Below are 23372 nucleotides of genomic sequence, written 5' to 3'. Positions count from 1 at the left end.
AACATGTCTCTTTGATCACAGGGCTAGGCAGAAGCAGAGACAGATTCAGGCAGATCCCAGGGGCTCACGGACCAGCCAGCCTAGCTGAAAGGTGAACTCCAGGCTCCTTGAAAGACCTTATCTCAAAAATTACGGTGGACAAGCGATAGAGGAAGGTCCTGGAAGCTGACCTCTGACCTCTGCACAAGCATCTTGATTGACACATGGAGAGATGGTCAGTAAGCGAGGCTTCATGGCGATGGTGCCGCCAGTGTTTGTCTTCCCTCTTTTGGGCTTCTCCCCATCTCTGGCTTCTCCCCCCTTTCTGGCTCCCCCTCTGTTTCTGGTGTCTCTGAAGGGCAGAAACCGTGTTTCCTTTACCCTGTTCCTAGCTCACTCAGGCCCTGGCCCTAAGAAGCCATCACTAAATAGTTCTTTCTTTTTTTCTTTTTTTTCGGAGCTGGGACCGAACCCAGGGCCTTGCGCTTGCTAGGCAAGTGCTCTACCGCTGAGCCACATCCCCAGCCCCAATAGTTCTTAAATCTCTAATGGGCTCTTGATTCCATCGGTAGAGTTCTCACGCTCTACAATAGCCACCAGATAAAAGGGACAGGAGCCAAGCTAGAATGGCTGGCCATCACCCCTCCAGGGCAACCACTGTCTTTTACTTTAGCAAGTATCTCTCTTCTTCAGGAAGCTTTTCTCTGGTGGTTAGCAACAGTGGCCCCTGTGTCCCCATCAAAGCAGGGACCAGATACTGTTCTTTGCTCCCCCCTCTTCCTTTTGTGGGCTGTCTAACCCTGGGCAGCGTATGTGCTAAGCAACTGTTTACCGCCGAAGCACACCCGAACCTCCACGTTCTATTTCAAACGTCATCTCTCTGCTCCTATGAGTAGGTGTTGGGTGGGAGAGTCTGATGCATACGGTGTAGGAGGGTCATGCCCTGTTTCTGGAAACCCAGGCACTGACTTACAGACTGAAGGACTCTCTCTGACTCTCTCTCTTCCTCTTCCCACCCAACCCCCACAGACGCAGATACACACAGACACACACATATACACACAGACACACATACACACAGACATACACACATACACAGATATATACATATACACACAAAGACACATACAGACATATATAGACATACACACAGACATACACATAGAAACACACAGACACATAGAGACATACACACACACAGACATATACACAGACATATACACACAGAGACATACACACACAGACACAGTCATACACACAAAGACACACACATGCACACACAGACATACACATACAGACACACACATAGATACACACAGACACATACAGATATACACACACAGACCCCCCCCCACACACACAGACATACACATACAGACACACACATAGCTATACACAGACACATACAGACATACACACACAGAGACATACACACACTGATATAACACACAGATATCACACACATACACACACACACACACACACACACACACACACACACACACACACACAGAGTATCAGCCTCAGGGTGTCATGCCTCAGGAACCAGCCACCTTGTTTTTTAAGATAAGACCTCTCACTGAAACCTGGGGCTCAAAGCCTTGGCTTGGGCGGGCTGGCTACCTAGCCACCATGTCCCAGCAAATCTGTCTGTCTGTCTTGCCTCTTCAGCACCACACATGGCTTGTTTCTGTGGCTCCTGGGAATTGAACTCAGGTCCCCATGCTTACACAGAACACACGTTACTAAGCCATCTCTCCAGCTCCAGATTCTGCTCTCTTGTATCTGGATACAGTTCACCCCATAGTCCAGCCCTCCTTAAGCAGGGTCAGGATCAGGGGACAGAGAACTCTGAGTGTGCGCTGGGTTCCCAATGGCAGCTAGGCCTCTGGCCTGGTTATTGCTAAGTACAGCCTGGCAGGTCTCTCCACTCTTGTTCAACTCAGGGCCCTTTTGCTTCCCGTCCTAGCCATGATCCTCTCTATGATAAGCTCACTGGACTTCATTGTAATTAACCACTTTCCTTCCTCCAGTTCTGCCAAAACTGAGATAGCTAATTAATTTCTGGCCAAGTGCCATCTCTCTTAAGGAGTGGGCAGGGACACAGCTTGCAGTCCTCAGCGCAGGCAAGGCTTGTTTTGTCCTTTGGGAAAGCAATCACTCTTTGTCTGCAAATAGAGGGAGCTCCAGCTGGACCCCCAGGTTGCTTTGTGGACTCCTCTCTGTTCCCTCACAGTGCACCCAGCCTCTGGGGTCACTGCTGTAAAACAGCCTTAAAGCCTTCATTTGTAAAACAAAGGGGTTGAACAATCCCAGGAACCAGAGGCCTAATTTAAGGCCTGCTAGTCAGTTTCTCCTTTCCACCCCTCAACTGTCTCCACACGTAAAAGGAGGTGATGATATTCCTCCCTCACATGGTTAGAATGAATGGTTAGAATGAATGAACGTGACTCAGTAGGAGAATGAATGAATGCCTCTGTCCCCAGCATGTGAAGCCCATCCACAGGTGGCTGGACCACCGTGCTGTGCATCTTTTTTGTTTTTTGTTTTTTTCTTTTTTTTCCAGAGCTGGGGACCGAACCCAGGGCCTTGCGCTTGCTAGGCAAGCGCTCTACCGCTGAGCTAAATCCCTAACCTCAGTGCTGTGCATCTTAATCCCAGCTGAGGCAGGTGGATCTGAATTCAATGCCAGTCTGTTCTACAGAGTGAATTCCGGGACGGCCAGAACCTCACAGAGAAAGCCTGTCTCGAAGAACCAAGGCAAACCACACCAAACCAAACAGAGTCTGCCCACGAGACACACAGCCAGCTCGCTTTCCTTTCAGTGTTAACAATCTGTGTGCACAGGCCTATCTCACAGTACTTCAGGGGATTACAAGGTCAAGGGTAACCTGGGCTACAGGGTGAAGCCCTGTTTCAGGCAGCAATAACATTTCCCTGTGCCTGTTTAAAAAAAAAAAAAATCAAGAAGCAAACAAACGAACGAACAAACAAACTCACCTCAAAACCAGAGAAAATTCCAGAATTTCTTCTTTCAGAAGGCTAGAGGCCTAAACTCAAGGTATGGCCAGGCTCTGAGAAGAGTCCTTCCTTTGCTAGGCTGGGGCTCCAGCAGTCCTCACCACCGCTGGCCTCTTCCTCACAAGGGCACACTCCTCATTCCCTCATGTTCATCTCTTGTGTGCGTATCCTCTCTCTCTTTAACTTATAAGGAGAGAGGTGGGGAGTGGCTCAGCCGGGGAAGGGACTCGCTGCTAAGCCTGATCACATTAAGTCCAGTCCTTGGGACCAAAAGATAGAAGGAGAGAATTCAACCCTAAAAGCTGTCCTGGGGGGGGGGGGGGTTGGGGATTTAGCTCAGTGGTAGAGCGCTTGCCTAGCAAGTGCAAGGGCCTGGGTTCGGTCCCCAGCTCCGGAAAAAAAAAAAAAAAAGAAAAAAAAAAAGAAAAGAAAAAGCTGTCCTCGGACCTCCATGTGCACGATGTGGCTTGCACCGTCCCACCCCCACCCCAAATAAATAAATAAACATGAAAAAACCAGGGGTTGTTGAGATAGCTCAATGGTAGATGTTGAACAGGGTCAAGGTCCTGGGTTTAATCCCAAGCTCACACACAAACAAACAAAACCTTAAGTAGGGATTGAACTTGGACAGGAGATGTGGCTCAGTGCTTTTCTGCTGATGTGCCCAAGGCTCTAGTCTCAATAAAGTTGTGTGTGTGTGTGTGTGTGTGTGTGTGTGTGTGTGTGTGTGTGAGAGAGAGAGAGAGAGAGAGAGAGAGAGAGAGAGAGAGAGAGAGAGAGTGTTAGGGCCCACCCTAATCTAGTACAGTCGTTGTTTCCTTATAAGGGCACAGTGTCAGGTGGCACAGGTTGATGTGGAATCCTGGGCTTGACCTACACACCGAGGCTTACTTTTCTCCACCACAAAGTTAGGGAAGCATGACAGTGATTTGAATGAGTGAGTTGAATGAGTGAGATGATCTCTGTCAATGCCATGGTCTAGCCTGGTCTAGCTTGGTCTAGCCTGGTCTAGCCTGGTGGATACGTCAGGTATGTGTCAGTGTCACAGCACAGTGGGGGTGGCAGTGGTCCTTACAATTGCCATCGATGGAACTACCCTGGGCTTCTCAATAATCAGACCCGGGAGCCCTTGGGAACTGACCGGGTAGACACCTGAGGGCCCGGAACTCTGCTGGAGACCCTGGAGTCCTGGACAAGACCTGGGATTTCCGCTGAGTCTTAGCTTCCTGGCTCAGAGAAGGAGAAAGCGCAGAGCCTCCCAGACTGATTCAGTTTGGCCTGGTGCAGCCTCTCCAGGCCTCACTCCCATGATCTGTAAAGTGTTAAGTAGGGATAGTCTGGCCTCCCTGAGATCAGAACTTCTTCCAGTCTGAAGGTCAGACACCGGGCTCTGCGTCAGAGTTGCCGGACTTCAGAGTCAAGGTGCTAACAGAGCAGTATCCCTCTTCCTCCACCCCATCCATTGGGAGGGATCTTTCCTTGCCTTTTCCTTGGTAAATGTGCCTGGAATCTCGGTGCCAGAGGGAATGTTCAAAGTGGGAAATACCGGTGTTCCAGAGAATTCCGGTCCAGGAACAGGGGCTTCCAGCTCCTGGAGGCTTCAGCCATTCCTCATCTTGTACCTACCACTGCTCCACATGGCCGCCTCCTCCTCCTCCTCTTCCTCTTCCTCCTCTTCCTCCTCCTCCTCCTCCTCCTCCTCCTCTTCCTTCTCTTCCTCTTCCTCCTCTTCCTCCTCCTCCTCCTCCTCTTCCTCCTCCTCCTCCTCCTCTTCCTCCTCTTCCTCCTCCTCCTCCTCCTCCTCTTCTTCCTCCTCCTCCTCCTCTTCCTCCTCCTTGTGTCTCATGGGAGGATGCTTGAAGTTTGGTCCCCGCCTTATAATCAGGTACTCACGCCTCAGGGTCCTTCGCTCCATCCCCAATAACCTCACTTTTACAAGTGGACACTCCTGCAATGAATCTGAGGACTGAGGCAGCGTCCTCCTCAGTCCTCAGCCTGCATCATGGCTGGACAGGGAACAGGGGATTTCTGGACTTTTAAGTCAGGAAGTTTAGACCGAGATCCCATGATTCCACGTGTAGAGCCCGGCAGAATATTGGCAGGTGGGAGAGAGGTTGTTTGCTTGATTTCCTTCTTATGTGGTACTGGGCGAGGGGGCTGCCTTTGAGACAAGCTTTGAGAACTAACTTGCATGTTCTGTGAGGGGTCCTGACAGTGGGGTGAAGCGTCCCCTCCACCCAGACCCACTTCCCGGACAGAATTTGTCTGGAGCGCCTGCTATGCCCACTTTGAATATTCCTCTGGCTCCGAGGCTCCCGGAATAGAGATCATCAGTTGTGCTCACAGGGGTTTGACCATAGTATTATTTATGATAGCAGGAGAGTTGAAAGGGTCTTCACATCCTTCAGTGGGTCCGGTTGACTTGAATCAGGACTCATAGTTTATTCCAGTCTAGTCTGTCTGTCTTTATTTCATTTGTTGAGATGGGATCTTCTGCATCTAACTGGCTCCAAACTCCCTATGTATCTGAGGGTGACTCTGAACTCCTGATTCTTTTGCCTCTGCCTCCTGAGTGCTGGGACCACAGGCTTCTGCCCCCACACCAGGCTTATTCACTCTCGGGGCTTGAACCCAAGACTTCAGCATGGCAGGCAAACACTCTACCAGCCTACACCTTTCTGAGGCAGGGTCTCACTCTACAGTCTCACTCTGGCCTTGAACTCATGACGTTCTTGATTCATCTTCAGGTGTCGGGGTTACAGGCCTGTACTGCCAGGCATGGACCGCTGTCTGCTTTTCGGATGTTCCTTGAGCTAAAATGTTCTTTTTTATGTCTTTACAGAGGTGGGGCTGGGAGAGATGACTCAGCATCTAGGTTCTATTTCTAATACCCACACAGTACCTCACAAATGTCTGTAACTCCAGATCTGGGAATGTGATGTCCTTTCCTGGGACTCTTCCAGCACTAGGCCCACAAGTGGTACACAGACATACACGCAGGCAAAAAACACTCTTACACATAAAAAAATATAACAATATAGGCCAGAGACCTAGTGGACTCTCAGTAATGGCTATTATTTATCTAATATTTACTCTCTGGCCCTGTGCAGAAAAAGCTTGGTGACCTCTAGACTGTAAAGCAATCTTCAAAAATTATGTTAATTCGGGGGCTGGAGGGACGGCTCAGTGGTTAAGAGCACTGACTACTCCTCCAGAGGTCGGGGGTTCAATTCCCAGCAACCACATGGTGGCTCACAACCATCGGTAATGAGATCTGATGCCCTCTTCTGGTGTGTCTGAAGACAGCTACAGTGTACTCACATAAAATAAATAAATCTTTAAAAAAATTATATTAATTCATGTAGGAATACAGAAAAATGGCCACAGCATTTTGCTAAGAGATGATGACAGTCTTTGAGCGTGCTCCCTCTCACGGGATGTGGTATTTGCATGTTAGTACAATACCCGCAGTGTTGATCTGTAGTACTAATCCTGGCTTTTATACCTTCCTCCACTCTGCATATTCTCCAGTAAACAGCTGTTCCATTTCAGAGTTGAAAATGTTGGGGCTGGGGATTTGGCTCAGTGGTAGAGCGCTTACCTAGGAAGCGCAAGGCCCTGGGTTCGGTCCCCAGCTCCGAAAAAAAGAACCAAAAAAAAAAAAAAAAAAAGAAAAAGAAAAGAAAATGTATTTAGGAGAAATATTAATTGTAAATACTTCAACGATCTACAGTGGGTTTGGTTGAAGTGGGGAAGATATTTTTTTTTTCTGTGCAGGCTGAAGCCGCCGTGTTAAGTTTGCCTCCTGAGGTCCTACAAGGTCGATTGGGCTGTCGCTGCTGCTGTTGCTGTAGATTTTAGGTCTCACACCCCTGTTTTGGAGAAAAACAACATCATTACCACCTCCATTTAGTTAAAATCAAATTAGCTCCCTTGGATAAATGAGTGAAGATTTCTCTCGCCACCTGCAGGGCTGATTCATTTCAGACTCAGGGCAAAGAGGGTCATGCCCAGGCATCCTTCTGGGGACCTGGATAGGGCCAGGAGGACAGAGGAGGGAGGAATGATAAGAAGAGGTGCCATGATTTGAGCCCTTCGGTCTGTGGTTCCTCACTTCTGAAGATTAGGGTACCTTGATATCATCCACTGGCACCCAACAATAAATGCTACATGCCCTCTCTGCCTGTCTGTACCCAGACTGCTGGGAGTGGGAGAGAAAATGTCACGGTCCCTTCCTGATGTGGAAGACAGACGTCTTTATATACGTCCATTCCACAGACAGACGTCTTTATATACGTCCATTCCACAGACAGACGTCTTTATATACGTCCATTCCACAGACAGACGTCTTTATATACGTCCATTCCACAGTCAGATGTTTTTATATATGTCCATTCCACAGACAGACGTCTTTATATACGTCCATTCCACAGTCAGATGTTTTTATATATGTCCATTCCACAGACAGACGTCTTTATATACATCCATTCCACAGACAGACGCCTTTATATACGTCCATTCCACAGTCAGATGTTTTTATATATGTCCATTCGACAGACAGTCATCCACAGATGTGTCCTGGGTGTCCGCTCTGTGCTTGTTTCTGCTGTTGGCACTAGGCTTTTAGGAGATCAAGACAAAATGCCATCATTGCTTTTATGATCTTGTATTTGTCAAGGAGCGTGTGAGGGGGACACGCCGCCCACAGGGGAGAAACTAACAGCCCACTGCACGCACAGGGGAGAAGCTAAAGCCCGAGTCCAGAGGAAATGCCAGCTTTCAGGGTAGACCACTAGGCTCTCACCATGCCTCTCCCTGACTGCGATCTCGACAAGTTCATTACCACACTTGATGAATTGAGGTCTATAATTGCTAGCTACCCCATGGAGTGCTGTGGAGATTAAGTGATGTAAATGGCTAGTCTGTGTGCCTGAGCACAGTAAATGTCCAATAGATGTTTATCGTCCCTGGAAACAAACTGAAGCAGAGGCCCTGTGACTTCCAGAAAGCCGAGACAGAGGTGAGCGTTCTGTTAAGAGTGGGTCTTCTCGGGGTTGGGGATTTAGCTCAGCGGTAGAACGCTTGCCTAGCAAGCACAAGGCCCTGGGTTCGGTCCCCAGCTCCGAAAAAAAAGAAAAAAAAATAATAATAAGAGTGGGTTTTCTCCACCTCCCCCCACCACGGGCCTGTCCCTGTGACTGTGATGTTAACTGGTCACACCCAAACCATGAGCAGGTTGTCTCACTATTACCTAGAGGGACCTGGAATGTGTAAAAACCAGCTAAGAGCTGTAGCCTCCTGTCTGGACCCATCACCAGGGCACGGAGAGCCCAGGTGACAGACTGAACCACAGAGGACAATAATGGAGCTTAGGGGCAGTGGCTCTGAGCTCTGGGAGCTGTACAGATCGGAGTCTGAAATACCTCACTGTCTCCTTCCCAGCCACACGTCTTTGAGATCAGTAGAAAGAGAATTTTCTTTCTTTCCCTTCCCCCTGCCACTTTGGACAGGGCTTTACTCTGTAGCCGGGGCTGGCCTTGAACTCTTGGCAATCCTCCTGCTTCAGTCATACAAGTGCTGGAATTATAGGAATGTACTGCTAACCCAGTAGAATGGTATCAACCCAAAGTTGCAGTGGGAATGAACCACTGCTCTTGGCATAGTGCCTGGCTTGCGAAAGAAAAAAATACTCCAAGACTTGTATTTATTTAGTTTGAGACAAGGTCTTGCTAATGTAGCTTTGGCTCACCTGGAACTTGCTTTGGGAGATCAGACTGCTATCAAATTCATGGAGATCTATCTGCTTCTCCCTCATTTTGAAATGCTAGGATCAAAGGCATGCACTGGGGCTGGAGAGATGGTTCAGTGGTTAAGAGCACCCGACTGCTCTTCCAGAGGTCCTGAGTTCAATTCCCAGCAACCACATGGTGGCTCACAACCATCTGTAAAGAGATCTGATGCCCTGATGTATCTGAAGACAGCTACAGTGTACTTATATATAATACATGAATAAATCTTAAAAAAAAAAAAAAAGGCATGCACTACCATGGCCCAGTCACTCCAAGAACATTGCTTCAAGAAAGTGCTGGGTAGTTGTGACACATGGTTTTTAATAGTAGTACTTGGGAGGCAAAGGCAGGTGGATCTCTGTAAGTTTGGGGCCAGCCTGGTCTACATAGTAAGCACCAGGACAGCCAGGGCTATACACAGAGAAACCTGTCTCAAAAAACAAACAACAAACAAACAAGACAGCCAATAAACAACTAAATAGTCGGACTAGTTCCAAGAATACCTTGTACAAAGGAGGGAAAGTTTTGGCCATCTTTGAGCTCCCAGGAGCAGACGCTCTGAAATTGCCTGGGGAGCAAATCCTTTAGACTCAGTGTACGTGAGGGCAGGTTTGAGCCGAGGAAACCCCATTCCCAGAGCCTGGGGACCTCGTATGCATTCACCATGGTTCTGGTTATGTAGCTGAGTGGATTCTCTCACAGAGCACATCCAGTCTCTATCCACGGAAGAAGAATGAATAAAAGTGGTACCCTGGAATCAGGGCTGGTCTAATAGAAGACCTGGTGAGTTTTGGGCTCAGTAGAGAAGTTTCTAGAGGTCTCTCCCCTCCGCCAACTGTGCAAGGATCCTGGCTACAGAGCTGGGGAAGGGCTTCTGGGACCCTCTCATTTTCCGAGTGTTTGTTCGACTCCTTTCTGTGTTGGTTGACCCTGGGTCAAAGGGCATCCAGGAGAAAGCCCTGATATCCTACACATTGATGGATAATCACCAGACTGTGAAGGGTGTGTGGGTGGGGGTGGGGCTGAGGATCTCACTATTACCTCAGATGACAGTCCTCATCTTGCCTCGTCAGTCCCGCCCCTCTCTCTGCTCAGCTCATTACATCCCTCTCAGTCACTTCAAACCTTCTAAAATGTGTGTTGACCTCTTATAGAGAAGAAAAACTGAAGCGTAGGGGTGAGGCTACTTTTCCTGATCATGTGGCTAGAAAACATATCAAGAGGGCAGTCTGGCAGTCTAGTTCCAGCATCTGGTGGACATTTGCCACACTCCCCTCTCCTGTCCAGTATTATAAAAAGAAAAAGAATTATTTTCATTTCTGTGCAGGTGGGTATGTGATACATGAGTGCACTGCCGGAAGAGGCCAAAAGAGGGCGCCAGATCCCCTAGAGCTGGAGTTCGAGGCAGCTGCTAGGCTTAGGGGACTGGACTTGGGTCTGAACCAGCTCTCCAGCCTTTCCCATATGGTTTCAAGGGCTCTGAGTCAGGAATAGAAGAATAATGAGAAAATAAGTAAATAAAAGGAAAAATAAAAGAAGCTAGGTGGTGTCGATGCACGCTTTTAATCCCAGCACTCAGGAGGCAAAGGCAGGAGGCCAGCCTGGTCTACAGAGTGAGTTCCAGGATAGCCAGGGCTACACAGAGAAACCTTAGCTTGAAAAACAAAATTAAAAATCCATTTTTGGCGTTGGAGATTTAGCTCAGTGGTAGAGCGCTTGCCTAGGAAGCGCAAGGCCCTGGGTTCAGTCCCCAGCTCCGATAAAAAGAACCAAAAAAAAAATCCATTTTTTCCCTTCAAGGCGGGGTCACATGTAGCCCAGGTTGGCCTCATCCTCACTACATAGCAGAGGATGATCCTGAACTCCTGATCTTTCTGCCTCTACCTCCAAAGTTTAAGTATTAAAGTCACAAGCTTCCATGCCCAGCTCTAGAAATGGATGTTTATATGTTCTCAGTGTGAAAGCCCTTATTGCAAATCCCCCTGACTACTTGTCAGGCCCCTCACGTGGATCCTCACGTACCCCCTCAGCTGTGCTGGCACTATTCAGGCCTTACCTTAAAGACCGAGTTTTAGTCACATCTCACAGCTTTAGTTGAAGGGACTCTCCAGGATAAAAGAGAAAGGCCAAAGCAGACAGAGCAGCCAGGACGGTGAAGCATGTTGACAATGCAGACCAGAAGGAAATATAAAACAAACATGATTAGTGTCCCCTGAGCTAGGAGCTGACGCTGACCGTGAAACAAGAAGCTCTCAGAGAAGGATGCGTGGGAGAAGAGAGCATCCGGAAAATAAATCACAAGAGTCTAAGTAAGTTTTAAAAAGAAAATGGAATGGTTGAGAGGTAATGAAATGGTAGTTCTCTGGGGGTTATCTCAAAAAGACACTAAAAGAAAACTAGAGGCCTGGGGTGGGGAGCTGGCTGCACGGGTAGCAGTGTTAGCTGCATACGCTGGAGGACAAGAGTTTGGATCTTGGGCACTCGGGTAAAAGCAGGGTACACTTAGGGAGGAGGGAGGTGGAGGCAAGCAGGCTTCAGGGGCTCTCTGCACAGCTTGTCTAGCTGACGTGGTAAGTTCCAGATCCAGTGAGAAACCCTGTCCCAAAACCAAACCAACCCAAAATCCCCAAAGATGGAGAATGATGGGAAAGGTCACCTGAGGTCAACCTGTGTCCCCCACACAGAGGTAGGTGTATATTCGAGCACACCTTGTACTAAAATATATATATATATATATATATATATATATATATATATATATATATATATATATATATATATAAATAAAGGATAAAAGACATGTCAGAAACTGTCCAGTAGGCCTGTTCAAGCTGGCAAACTGCAAATGAAAGTCACCCGAAAGCACGGTGTCACTAAATGTCACCAGACAGTGTCACCCCTGTTACCAGGTGGCTAAGCATCAATGGAAAATTCTAGGGTTTCAGGGTGAGGTGGACAGATTGCATCAGGAATCAGAATTGGCTTTTGGTTCTTCCAGGGGCTGCCAGGCAGGCGACGAGGGGACCCTGACCTCAGAGCTATGATGGGAAAGTATGTCCGCCTATGATCATATTTACCGTCAAAGGAGTCAGAAGTTAGAATAAAGACATTTTCAGAGAAGGCGATAAAAAGCTTTGCTCCTATAAGCCTTTTCTCAGGAAGCGGCTACAGGATGTGCTCCACCGAAATGAGGGTATAAACCCAGAGGCAGGGAGACGGAAGCCAGGAAACAAGGGGAGCTGTGCAGCTGGCCCGAGCGAGAGAGCATCCGGCCTCAGAAGCAAATGGAAGAAGGAAGGTTCTAGAAGGGAGATCACTGGAAAAACAGAGGGATGCATAAATGACGTGGCTAAATAGAGAAGCTTTTAAAGATCTGGTGAAGGGGATTGGAGAGGGCCTCTCGGAAGAGATGGTGTCTAAGTAGAGGCTTGGTTAAGTGAAGTGGCAAGCCACGACAAACTTGGGGGTGGAGGTGGCAGTAAGCCCAGAAGTCCTGAGGAAGGTTGAGTGCCACATGTTTAAGGAATAGCAGGAAGGCCAGGGCATTAGTCAAAGAGTAGGTTTGGAGAGCCTGGATCCCAGAGGTGGTCGGAGCCAACCTAGGGAACATAGAGGGTGCTTTGGGGAGGCCCTGGGGGGTGAGAGCAGAATGGGTGTGTGGTTTGTCTTGCAGCTGGAGTCCAGAGGACCTGAAGAGGTCACCAGGGCAGGGTGTGGGTGTGGAGGACAAGAGAGCCCCTCAGCCCAACATGGACCAGCCCCAGGAACTTCAGCTCCCACTCAGCAGCAGCCCAGCTCCCTCTTGGGATGGAAGGAGCTGTCACAAATCAAAATAGCAGGCAAAGAGCAGCCTCGAATTGTTCTGCGTAAGAGCAGAGAAATTAGACAAGTCAGCTGTGGGCTCGAGACTGCCTCCCACACAGCTGCAATCCACACCCTGCTGAAGACACACTTCCCGAGACTCGCAGCAATTCTGGATCCCAGCAAAACTTTCGCTCCTAGTTATTTTGGGAGGGAGTGGGACAGATGCTGGTCTTGAAGGACAATGAGGGAGTCTTCTTCTTTCTTCTTCTTTCTCCTTCCTTCTTTCTTCTTCTTCTTCTTCTTCTTCTTCTTCTTCTTCTTCTTCTTCTTCTTCTTCTTCTTCTTCTTCTTCTTCTTCTTCTTCTTCCTCTTCCTCTTCTTCTTCTTGTTCTCTTCCTCCCCCTCCCCTCCCCCTCCCCCTCCCCCCTCCCCCTCCCCCCTCCCCCCCCCTCCTCCTCCTCCTCCTCCTCCTCCTCCTCCTCCTCCTCCTCCTCCTCCTCCTTCTTCTTCTTCTTCTTCTTCTTCTTCTTCTTCTTCTTCTTCTTCTATTCCTCCTTCTCTAACAAACAAACAAACGACAACAACAACAACCAAACCCAACAGCAAAACCCCCAAACTTCTGATCCATATTGGAGGAAAAGCTTTAACAGATAGTTTGGTCAGCTGGGCTTTCGTGGGAGCATGCATGCCTTTAATCCCAGCACTTGGGAGGCAGAGGTAGGTAAATCTCTGTGAGGTAGAGGTTAGCCTGGTCTACACAGTGAGTTCTAGGACAGCCAGCGCTACGTAGAAGGCTCCTTTCTCAAAAAAAGTTCACAGTTGTCTTTGGCGGTATGATGAGCTTGAGGCCAATCAGGACTATCTTACAGCTTTGTGTCCTGCCCACAAAAAGAAGAAAGAAAAGTGAGATGAAGGACTTCCTTCTCAACTTCATGAGGCATCTAGACTCCTGACTCCCACCCTTGATCTGCTGGGGTTTTTTCCAGGATGGGGATCCAACCAGGCGCTGTGGTACTAAGCTGTACCCTCTGCTCAGATCTGCTGAATCTGAGTTTCTGGATTTGGGGCTTTAAATCTCCATTCAGTGGGGGAGAGACAGGGAAATGGAAGCTTAAAGAAATAGCACACCACAGTACAGAGGCAAGGAGAGAAGACAGGCTTTCTATGTGTAGTCCTGGCCATCCTGGAACTCACTCTGTGGACCAGGCTGGCCTTGAATTTAGAGATCCATCTGCCTCTGTTCCCCTAGTTCTGAGATTAAAGGCATGTGCCACCACAGCCGGGCTTCAATGCTATTTTTTACATTTTGTTTTGTTGGGGGAGGTTCACATATAGCCTAGGCTGGCCTTGAGCTGTCTATGTAGCCAAAGCTAACCTTGAACTCTTTTTTTTTAATTTATTTTTTATTTTATATACTGTAGCTGTCTTCAGACACACTAGAAGAGGGCATCAGATCTCATTAGAGATGGTTGTGAGCCACCATGTGGTTGCTGGGATTTGAACTCAGGACCTCTGGAAGGGCAGTCAGGGCTCTTAACCGCTGAGCCATCTCTCCAGCCCTAACCTTGAACTCTTAATCTTCCTGTTGCCACCTTTTTCCAAGTGTTGAAATTATAGGTGTGCACCACCATACCCAAAGATTTATTTGTTTCCAAGACAGGGTCTTAATATTGAAGCCCAGGCTAGTGTTAAATTTGTAATGTTCCTGCCTCAGCTTCCTGAGTGCTAGGTTTATGATTATGGGTGCACACTTTCCCTTCCACACCCTGCAACTGGTCTCTGCCTTTGGAAAGTCACTTTCTCCTCTCTTAGAGCTCTCCAGCTATAATCTGATACATCAGGAATTCCTCCTGCCTGCCTGCCCTTCTCTGGTTGGTTGGTTGGTTGGTTGGATTGCTTTTTATTTAGATTTATTGTATTTTGTGTGTATGGGGGCTTTGCCTGCATGTATATCTGTTCCCCACATGGACTAGTAGTGTCTGTGGAAGTAGTGAGCCTCCATACAAGTGCTGGGAATCGAACCCAGGTCCTTTTGCAAGAACAGCAAGCACTCTTAACCACCGAGCCAACTCTCTAGCCCTGTGAGCATCAGGCTTGTTTGCTAGTTTTGTTTGAGACAGAGTTGCTCTGCGTAACAGCTCTGACTGTCTTGGAACGTATTTTGTAGACCAGACTGGCCTCTTCTCTGGTCTTTCTTACTGGTCCAGGATGTGAGAAAGAACCTCATCTTGCCCGGGTGTGGCTGTGTTTTTATGACGAAGACTTTGCTCTCAGCCCACCAGGCTCTATACAGAAGAGACCATGGCTGTGTGCACTAGCCACACAAGCTATGCCATGGATGGCTGTACGCAGCATGGAGTGTGGAGGATGCTGGGAGTGTTAGGGCAGTTTGGTTGCGTACATCTGGCCTGATACCCGGGCTCATACCCTTAGTGTGACTGTCAAAGTGGCTCACCTTCCTCACTGCATGGGGTCAGGAAGGGGAAGGAACCATGGCTTTCACAGAGGCATGGGTCTAGTTATGTGGGGATTAAGAGGGCTACATGGAACCAAACATGGCCAGAACCCAACCCTTGGGTGCTACTGCAGAGGTCACGTCAGAAGGCTTAAGGTCCCAGTAGAGCCTGTCACTCACAGCTGACCAATCATATTCCCCAACGTCCAGGTAGATGGTCTAGCTCCCAACTTCATTCCGTATAGATGAAGTATAATCCCCTGAGGCCAGTGAGAATGGACCCCCACAGGCTGTCTCTGACCTCTGCTGGTCAAGCCTTCTGGCAGCTGAACTCCACACTGCCTTTGTCCTGAGTGTTACATAAGCATTGGGCTCAGGGCTACATTCTATATAAATTGTGTTCCTGTGACACTTTCTTTCCTTCCTTCCTTTTTTTTTTGTTTTTTGTTTTTTTTTTTTTTTGTTTGTTTTTTGTTTTTGACAAGGTGTCATGTAGCTAAGGTTGGCTTTAAACTCATGATCTTCCTGCTTCTGCCTCCCTGGTGCTGGGCTTATAGGCTCCAGAGAGATCCTTCTCCTTCAGGGAGAAGTGCTGGTCCACTGGGTAATTCAGGGATCTGATCCCATCTTGGCTCCCAACCCTTTTAATTTGTTTTGTTCTTCTGAGAAAAGGCCTCATGTAGCCCAGGCTGGTCCTCAATTCCCAGTGTTCCTGGATTAGCCTTCTGAGGGCTGGGATTTCGGGCATGTGACACACCACATTTGGTCCTGCCCTTCCTAGATCTTTTTTTTTTTTTTTTTTTTTTTGGTTCTTTTTTTCGGAGCTGGGGACCGAACCCAGGGCCCTGCGCTTCCTAGGCAAGCGCTCTACCACTGAGCTAAATCCCCAACCCCCTTCCTAGATCTTTAAGCAAGTCCCTTCACTCCCCCAGTTTAATGGAAACTGAAATCAATGAAGTGGTCATTTCCCGTGCTCTTCCTTTCAAGGTACACTAAGCTGAAGACGGCCACCAACATCTACATCTTCAATCTGGCCTTGGCGGATGCGCTGGCCACCAGCACACTGCCCTTCCAGAGCGCCAAGTACCTGATGGAAACGTGGCCGTTCGGAGAGCTGCTGTGCAAGGCTGTGCTCTCCATTGACTACTACAACATGTTCACCAGCATCTTCACGCTCACCATGATGAGCGTGGACCGCTACATTGCGGTCTGCCACCCTGTCAAGGCCTTGGACTTCCGGACACCGGCCAAGGCCAAGCTGATCAACATATGCATCTGGGTCTTGGCTTCAGGTGTTGGGGTCCCCATCATGGTCATGGCAGTGACCCAACCCCGGGGTGAGTAAGAGAGGGAGCTGCAGCATGGGTCTCTGACCACAGGAGGGCCTGGTCACTTGGGGACCTCTGTGGATTTCCAAAGCATGTATTTAGGCAAGTGGGAGTGATTGCCAGTGTGGGTAGCAGGGCAATGGAAGGTGAAGCTTGGCCAGTGGGTTGGAACGTCAGCCAGTGAGGGGTTGGGTGGTGGATTGTCGTGAGGGTGAATGACTGGTTGAAAGGTTGCTGGCCAAAAGGAATTTATAATAAGATTGTGAATTGGCTGGCCAGGACCATGTAGATTGCAGGAAGATGGCTAGATGGCCAATGGTGATTATCAGTGACCCGTGAGCAACAGATCTGAAGGATCTGAAGACCCATCCCAAACTCCCCTTTATCCCACTTTGAAAACCACTGGAGGGGCTGGAGAGATGGTCCAGTGGTTAAGAGCACTGACTGCTCTTCCTGAGGATGTAATTATGCTGGCAGAGTGCTTACCCCACATGCACAGAGCCCTGGGATCCCGTCCCCAGCCCTTCATGAATCAGGTGTGGTACTGCACACCTACAAGCCCGGCAAGGGGATTGGGAGTTCAGGGCTGGCTTTAGTTTGATAATGAGTTCGAGGCCATGAAACCAGGCCTCAAAAACAAAAAAAGGGGGGGCTGGAAACATGGCTCAGTGGTTAAGAGCACTGACTCCTCTTCCAGGGGTCCTGAGTTCAATTCCCAGCAACCACATGGTGGCTCACAACCATCTGTAGTGAGATCTGATGCCCTCTTCTGGTGTGTCTGAAGACAGTGACATGCATAAAATAAATACATCTTTTAAAACAAACAAACAAACAAAGACAAATAAGGAGAAAAAATTAGCATTGGCTAAATGACCAAAAAATGAGGCCCAGAAAATGGCCCGAGGGAAGTGGCAAACAATTAACATTTCCCAGGGCATCTTTATTAGTCACTAACGCTGCTATGTCAAACATCCTCAAGTTCAGGGGCTTAAAACAGAAGTTTGTGTCTCCTTCCACTACAGTCTATTGGGGAGGAGGATAGTTTGGGGGTAGCGGGTTCCCAGAGGAGGTATCTGGCCAGCACATAAATACAGAAAAGAAGTTGGGGGCTGGAGAGACGGGTCAGTGGTTAAAGAGCACCCGACTGCTCTTCCAGAGGTCCTGAGTTCAATTCCCTGCAACCACATGGTGGCTCACAACCATCTGTAATGAGATCTGATGCCCTCTTCTGGTGTGTCTGAAGACAGCTACAGTGTACTTATATATAATAAATGAATAAATCTTTAAAAAAAAGAAGTTGGGGAAATCATAACCATTTTCAATGTTAGTGCTCATCCCTTCCCAGTGTCAACTGTTCCCATGGCCCCCACCTTGATGTAAAGACGTGTGGGAGGGTATCTATGCTATAGTAACCAACCTGCGAGCCACACCACCTCATAAACAAGGGAGGACTCCCCTCCCCCTCTCTCTTTCTCTCTCTCCAGACCTTATCAGAAAGAAAGCCTCACTAGCAGGCATTGGAACTTGGCCTTCCACCCAAGGCTCCTGCCCTTAGGGGTGGTCTCTCCTCCCTTTTGACCCCTGGGTAGAAGTCTGTAGAGGCTTGAAAGGAAGGGGGAGATGATTGGGTGGTAGGAGACCTCTTAGACACCTTGACCCTCAAGGGCAGAACCCTGGGGCCATTACACAGCCTTTGAGTGTTTGGTTTTGCCTGAGCAACGGGCTCCATAGCTCACCATCAGCCTTGGGTTTAGGAGTCATTAACTGTTGGGAGCTGAGTCAAGTGGGCCTCCTCCTCCCTCCTCCCTCCTCCCTCCCCCTCCCCCTCCCCCTCTCCTCCCTCCTTCCTCCTCCCTCCCCCTTCCCCTCTCCTCCCTCCTCCCTCTTTCCCCCCTCATCCCTCCTCCCTCCCCCTCCCCCTCTCCTCCCTCCTCCCTCCCCCTTCCCCTCTCCTCCCTCCTCCCTCTTTCCCCCCTCATCCCTCCTCCCTCCCCCTCCCCCTCTCCTCCCTCCTCCCTCCTCCCTCCCCCTCCCCCTCTCCTCCCTCTTCCCTCCTCCCTCCCTCCTCCCTCCTCCCTCCTTCCTCTTTCCTCCTCCCTCCTCCCTCTCTGGGCACCACCACCCATAAGCACACTGATCCTCAATCATCCCCAGAGTCCTCCCAGGATGAACTACCCTAGATGCTTTGTGGCTCTCCAGCCCCTTTCTCATGACTCGCAAGCTGCAAGTCTACTGTGCATCTCCTGGAGATCTTGAGCATCCCTGGGGCAGCTTCCAGCCTGCATCAGACCTGCCAGGTCCTCTGAGATACTCATCTAGTCCAAGCCTGTTCTCCAGGACAGGAAGCTCCTCTTCCTTTTCCTACAGGGTTGGCTATTGGGAAGGGCTTTGATGTTTTAGTTTACTCTTGGATATAGTCTCCATGTAATTTTGTCTAGTCTTACACTTGAGAGCCTCCTACCTCAGTCTCCTGAATGGTGGGCTTATAGATGTGTGCTATGTCACCTGGTATGAAGTTGTTCTTTACATTCGCTGTTACCTGCCTGAGATGCAGGCCCTAGCACTGACCTCTGGGCTCCAATTTCCTCTGAGTGCATCAACTGTTTGAGCCCCACTGACCTACATACCTTATATATTTGCGTCTATTTCACAGCTGTCTTAAGAAATGTCCTTGGGACAGGTAGGGCTGGCTAGATGGCTCAGAGGTGCTTGCCACCAAGCCTGACAGTCTTGAGTTTGATCCCTGGAACAGGAACGGTGGGAGGAAAGAATGAACAACTGTGTATTGTCCTTTAACTTTCACATGTATGATACACACACACACACACACACACACACACACACACACACACTGACACTCACTGGACAAATAAATCTAAATGTAACTACAGGAATGTGGATAGACTATTAGCCCCACCATAAGGAAATTTGAAGACAGTGAGTAATTTGCCCAAGGCCACACATACTTGGGATGGAGTCAGACTTCCTTCTCTTCCTCTTCTTCTTTTTTTTTTAAATTTATTTTATTTATTATATATAAGTACGCTGTAGCTGTCTTCAGACACACCAGAAGAGGGCATCAGATCCCATTACAGATGGTTGTGAGCCACCATGTGGTTGCTGGGACTTGAACTCTCTTATAGCCCAGGCTAACCTAGAAGTTAATGTAGTCAGAGATGACCTTGAACTCCTGCTCCTCTTCACCTCCGTCTCCCAAGTGCTCGGGTGACACACGTGCCACCAGGCCCAAGTTAGTGCGGTGCTGGGAATTGAACCAGGGACACTCTAGCACCTGAATTATATCGCCAGCCCTAACCCACTGTTTAAATCAACCTTCAGTCTTGTTCAATCCACTGGATCAATTCCTGGGCCTGGACAAAGTATTAGTTATGGACATAAGGGCTTACATAGGACCTGGGAGAGGACACAGAAGGGACCTCCCAGATAATCAATTCTGGGGTCTTTAAGCATAAGAAGGAATTCACCAAGTAAAAGGACATACTAGACCTCAGAATCTCCTCGACCCAGCTAGTGATTTTGAAAGGGGGCAAGCAGACGGCGCCCCTTAGGCACACAGACCTCTGACCCGTGTCTTTTCCTTGTTTCCCCGGACTCAGATGGAGCAGTGGTATGCACGCTCCAGTTCCCCAGCCCCAGCTGGTACTGGGACACTGTGACCAAGATCTGCGTGTTCCTCTTCGCCTTCGTGGTGCCCATTCTCATCATCACCGTGTGCTATGGCCTCATGCTGCTGCGCCTGCGCAGCGTGCGCCTGCTGTCCGGCTCCAAGGAGAAGGACCGCAGCCTGCGGCGCATCACGCGCATGGTGCTGGTGGTGGTGGGAGCCTTCGTGGTGTGCTGGGCGCCCATCCACATCTTCGTCATCGTCTGGACGCTGGTGGACATCAATCGGCGCGACCCACTTGTGGTGGCCGCGCTGCACTTGTGCATTGCGCTGGGCTACGCCAACAGCAGCCTCAACCCGGTTCTCTACGCCTTCCTGGACGAGAACTTCAAGCGCTGCTTCCGCCAGCTCTGTCGCGCGCCCTGCGGCGGCCAAGAACCCGGCAGCCTCCGCCGTCCCCGCCAGGCCACCGCGCGTGAGCGTGTCACCGCCTGCACCCCCTCCGACGGCCCGGGCGGTGGCGCTGCCGCCTGACCTACCCGGCCCTCTGCTTAAACGCCCCTCCCAAGTGAAGTGATGCAGTGGCCACACCGAGCTCCCTGGGAGGCCATGGCCACCATTGGGACAGCTAGAATAGGGCCCACACGGGGGGGGGGGGGCTCCCATGAGGGCCGGGCCTGAGGAATCAAAGGCTCCGGGTTGGAGGGGTGGGGGTTGGGAGGGCAGAGCTGGTGACTTAAGAGAGTGATACTTAAACTAGATCCATTATTAGTAAGACCTCTCCTTTGGGACAGAACTCTGTCTTGGGATGACATCAGGTTCTGGCCTTTTGAACACCCAGCTCCAGTCCAAGACCCGAGGATTACAGCTCCAGGAGCCAGGAGGGGCCAGTAATGGGGTCGGTGACTCGGTCTAGCTGAGGTCATTTGTGTTATGGGGAGGAGCCTCTCTTAGGGGAGATGAGGGGACAGGTCAATGAGGCAAGGCAGCTTGGGGCTTGATTAGAAGATAAACTTCCCCCTCCCCTCCCCAGGGGGCAGGCAGGGAACGGGCAACTTTGGAGAAGAGTTAAAGTTCTCATCACGTTCCGAATAGCGGCTGAACTCCTGAGGCTAGTCCAACGTGACTTCTTTGCAGAGAGGATACGAGCTCGGCTTGATGGAGCAGGCCTGTGCAATCCCAGTCCTGCTGGAGGCTGAGGCTGGAAAGTTAAGGGCCATCCTGGGCAACTTAGTGTCTCAAAACAAAATGTAAAGTGGTTTGGGACTGTAGCTCAGAGGTAGGGTGTTTCTGTGAGGTTCTGGGATCAATAAGACAAACAACCAAAATCCTTCCAAACAACAAAACCAAACCCCCAAACCCAAAAACTATACCGATGTCTCAGAATCGCATCCAGAACCCTGAATCCCTGTGGGGCTGGGGACAGTGGGCAGAAGCACAGGCTCCCTGGATGCTGAACAAGGTCCCCAGAAGCAAATTCTAAAGGGATTCCTGAGGCTCAGGAAGGAGTGAGAAGGCTCCAGAACTCAGAAACCAAGTAAGCCTTTGTGTCAAGAAGTGGAAATAGAACTAGAGCGATGGCTCAGTGGCTAAGGGCACGTGTCTCTCTTGCAGAGGACATAGGTTCGATTCCCAGCATCCACATGGTGGCTCACAACCATCTGTGATCCCAATCCCAGTCGATCCAATGCCTTCCAACAACTGTGGGCACCAGGCATGAACATGGCACACAGACATACACGCAGGCAAAACACTCATACACACAAAATAAGAAGTCTTTTATTTTATTATTTTTTTTTTTTTGGTTCTTTTTTTCGGAGCTGGGGACCGAACCCAGGGCCTTGCGCTTCCTAGGCAAGCGCTCTACCACTGAGCTAAATCCCCAACCCCAAGAAGTCTTCTTTTAAAAGCGGTGGAACATGCCTTTAATCCCAGCGCCCGAGAGACGGAGGCTGGCCTGGTCTACAGTTTCAGGAGGATCAGGGATACATGGTGAGACCCTGTCTCAGTAAAAGTGTGTGTGGTGGGGAGAGTATATCGTGAGGCAGAGGGCCAAGGCTTCTGTGTACAGATCAAATCCTGAAGCCTGAGGGTGGCTGCTTTTGGGGTTCCTGAGGTACTAGTGTATGTGGCTCAGTACTAGAGCACAGAGACACATTTTTGTTTTGAGCCCTCGTGTGGTAATGTGAGTGAGGATTATCACCAAATACTTGGACCCTTGGTTAAGAACCTGGAAAAAGTCTCTTTCCCCTTCTCCACATCTGGCTACCCATCAGAGGTCTGGTGTCCGTGACTCCCAGGGACTGGAGCTGCCCAAGTCTGACCCTACTTTGAAGGCACTGAGGAAAGAAGGCTTTTATAGCAATGATGGCGGCGTGGCCCTTTTCTCTCTCCCATTGTCCCCTGGGACCCTCGTCTGTGCTCATTGCAGAGGGTAGACCCAGAAACTGATCCAGGCACTCCTGGATCCTAGCACCCCTGGAGTCAGTGTTTGCCCTGTCCCTGGTGCCTCCCCCACTGCCTGAGCAGCCTGCCCCTGACTCCCTATTGAAGCAGCCTGCTGACATCCTTGTAAAAACAAATTTAACTCTCTTCCTTTTTTGGGACAGATGGAAAGAAATTGACGCCTTTGTCTCAAACAAAAAAAGAAAGAAACGAGAGAGACAATATACCTCTTTTCTTTTTGACAGCCATTTCTTTGAACAAAAGCTGCAAGCTGTCACTCCAGCAGGGACCTAAGCAGCCTTCAGGGAGGCAGGAGCTAGACTAGCGAGCAGAAAGGGTTCCTTTGACGGACAAAGCACAGTCCTTTTCTCCATACAAAGTCCCTAAAAGCCTAGGACCTTGGGATCTCTGTACCCTGGGATGCAGAGTGATGGTCACAGCTGACATCAGACCTGCCCAGCCACTGTAACCTAGAACCTAGCCTCTTAGCTGACCACCAGCTAAATGGACACAATGACCATAGAAATTTCTGTAGAGTGTGTTGGTGGTGAGGTGGTCACCACGCCCCTAGACACTTGTCACTGGAGAGTCCTGCTACTCTACTAGGGGGGTAACAAAGGATACGGGTAGACTTCTGAAGCAGGTGACTTGGGACCTAGGGCTGTGCGTCCTCCTTGCAAGGACTGTGCCCTTGTGCCCTACTTGGGGCAGAGCTGTCTTAGAGCTGATATTGGGTCCTCTCCTGTAGGGATGAGAACTGACTTTTTTTTTTTTTTTTTGAGACAGAGTCTCATGGATCCCAGGCTGGCCTTGAACTCCTGACCTTCCAGCCAGGAGCCTCCTGAGTGTTGGTATTACAGGTGTGATTTTAAAATTGTTTAAACGTTGATTGAGGGGTTGGGGATTTAGCTCAGTGGTAGAGCGCT

At 49.5% G+C, this 23372-nt stretch overlaps 1 protein-coding gene across 1 annotated transcript in view; it reads left to right on the top strand.

The window, feature by feature from the left end:
• Window positions 1-20728, top strand: part of Oprd1 (opioid receptor, delta 1) — a 34756-nt gene extending 14028 nt beyond the window's left edge. Inside the window, 2 exon segments of the mRNA NM_012617.1 lie at window positions 16036-16385; window positions 19994-20728. Coding sequence (NP_036749.1) covers window positions 16036-16385; window positions 19994-20535 — 892 coding nt within the window. The 3' untranslated portion in view covers window positions 20536-20728.
• Window positions 20729-23372: the final 2644 nt, after the last annotated feature.

This window comes from Rattus norvegicus, chromosome 5 (genome assembly GCF_036323735.1).
Source record: "Rattus norvegicus strain BN/NHsdMcwi chromosome 5, GRCr8, whole genome shotgun sequence".
NCBI classification, from domain to species: domain Eukaryota; kingdom Metazoa; phylum Chordata; class Mammalia; order Rodentia; family Muridae; genus Rattus; species Rattus norvegicus.
The sequence above is the reverse complement of the archived record's forward strand: the minus strand, read 5'-3'. Positions and strand labels throughout refer to the sequence as shown.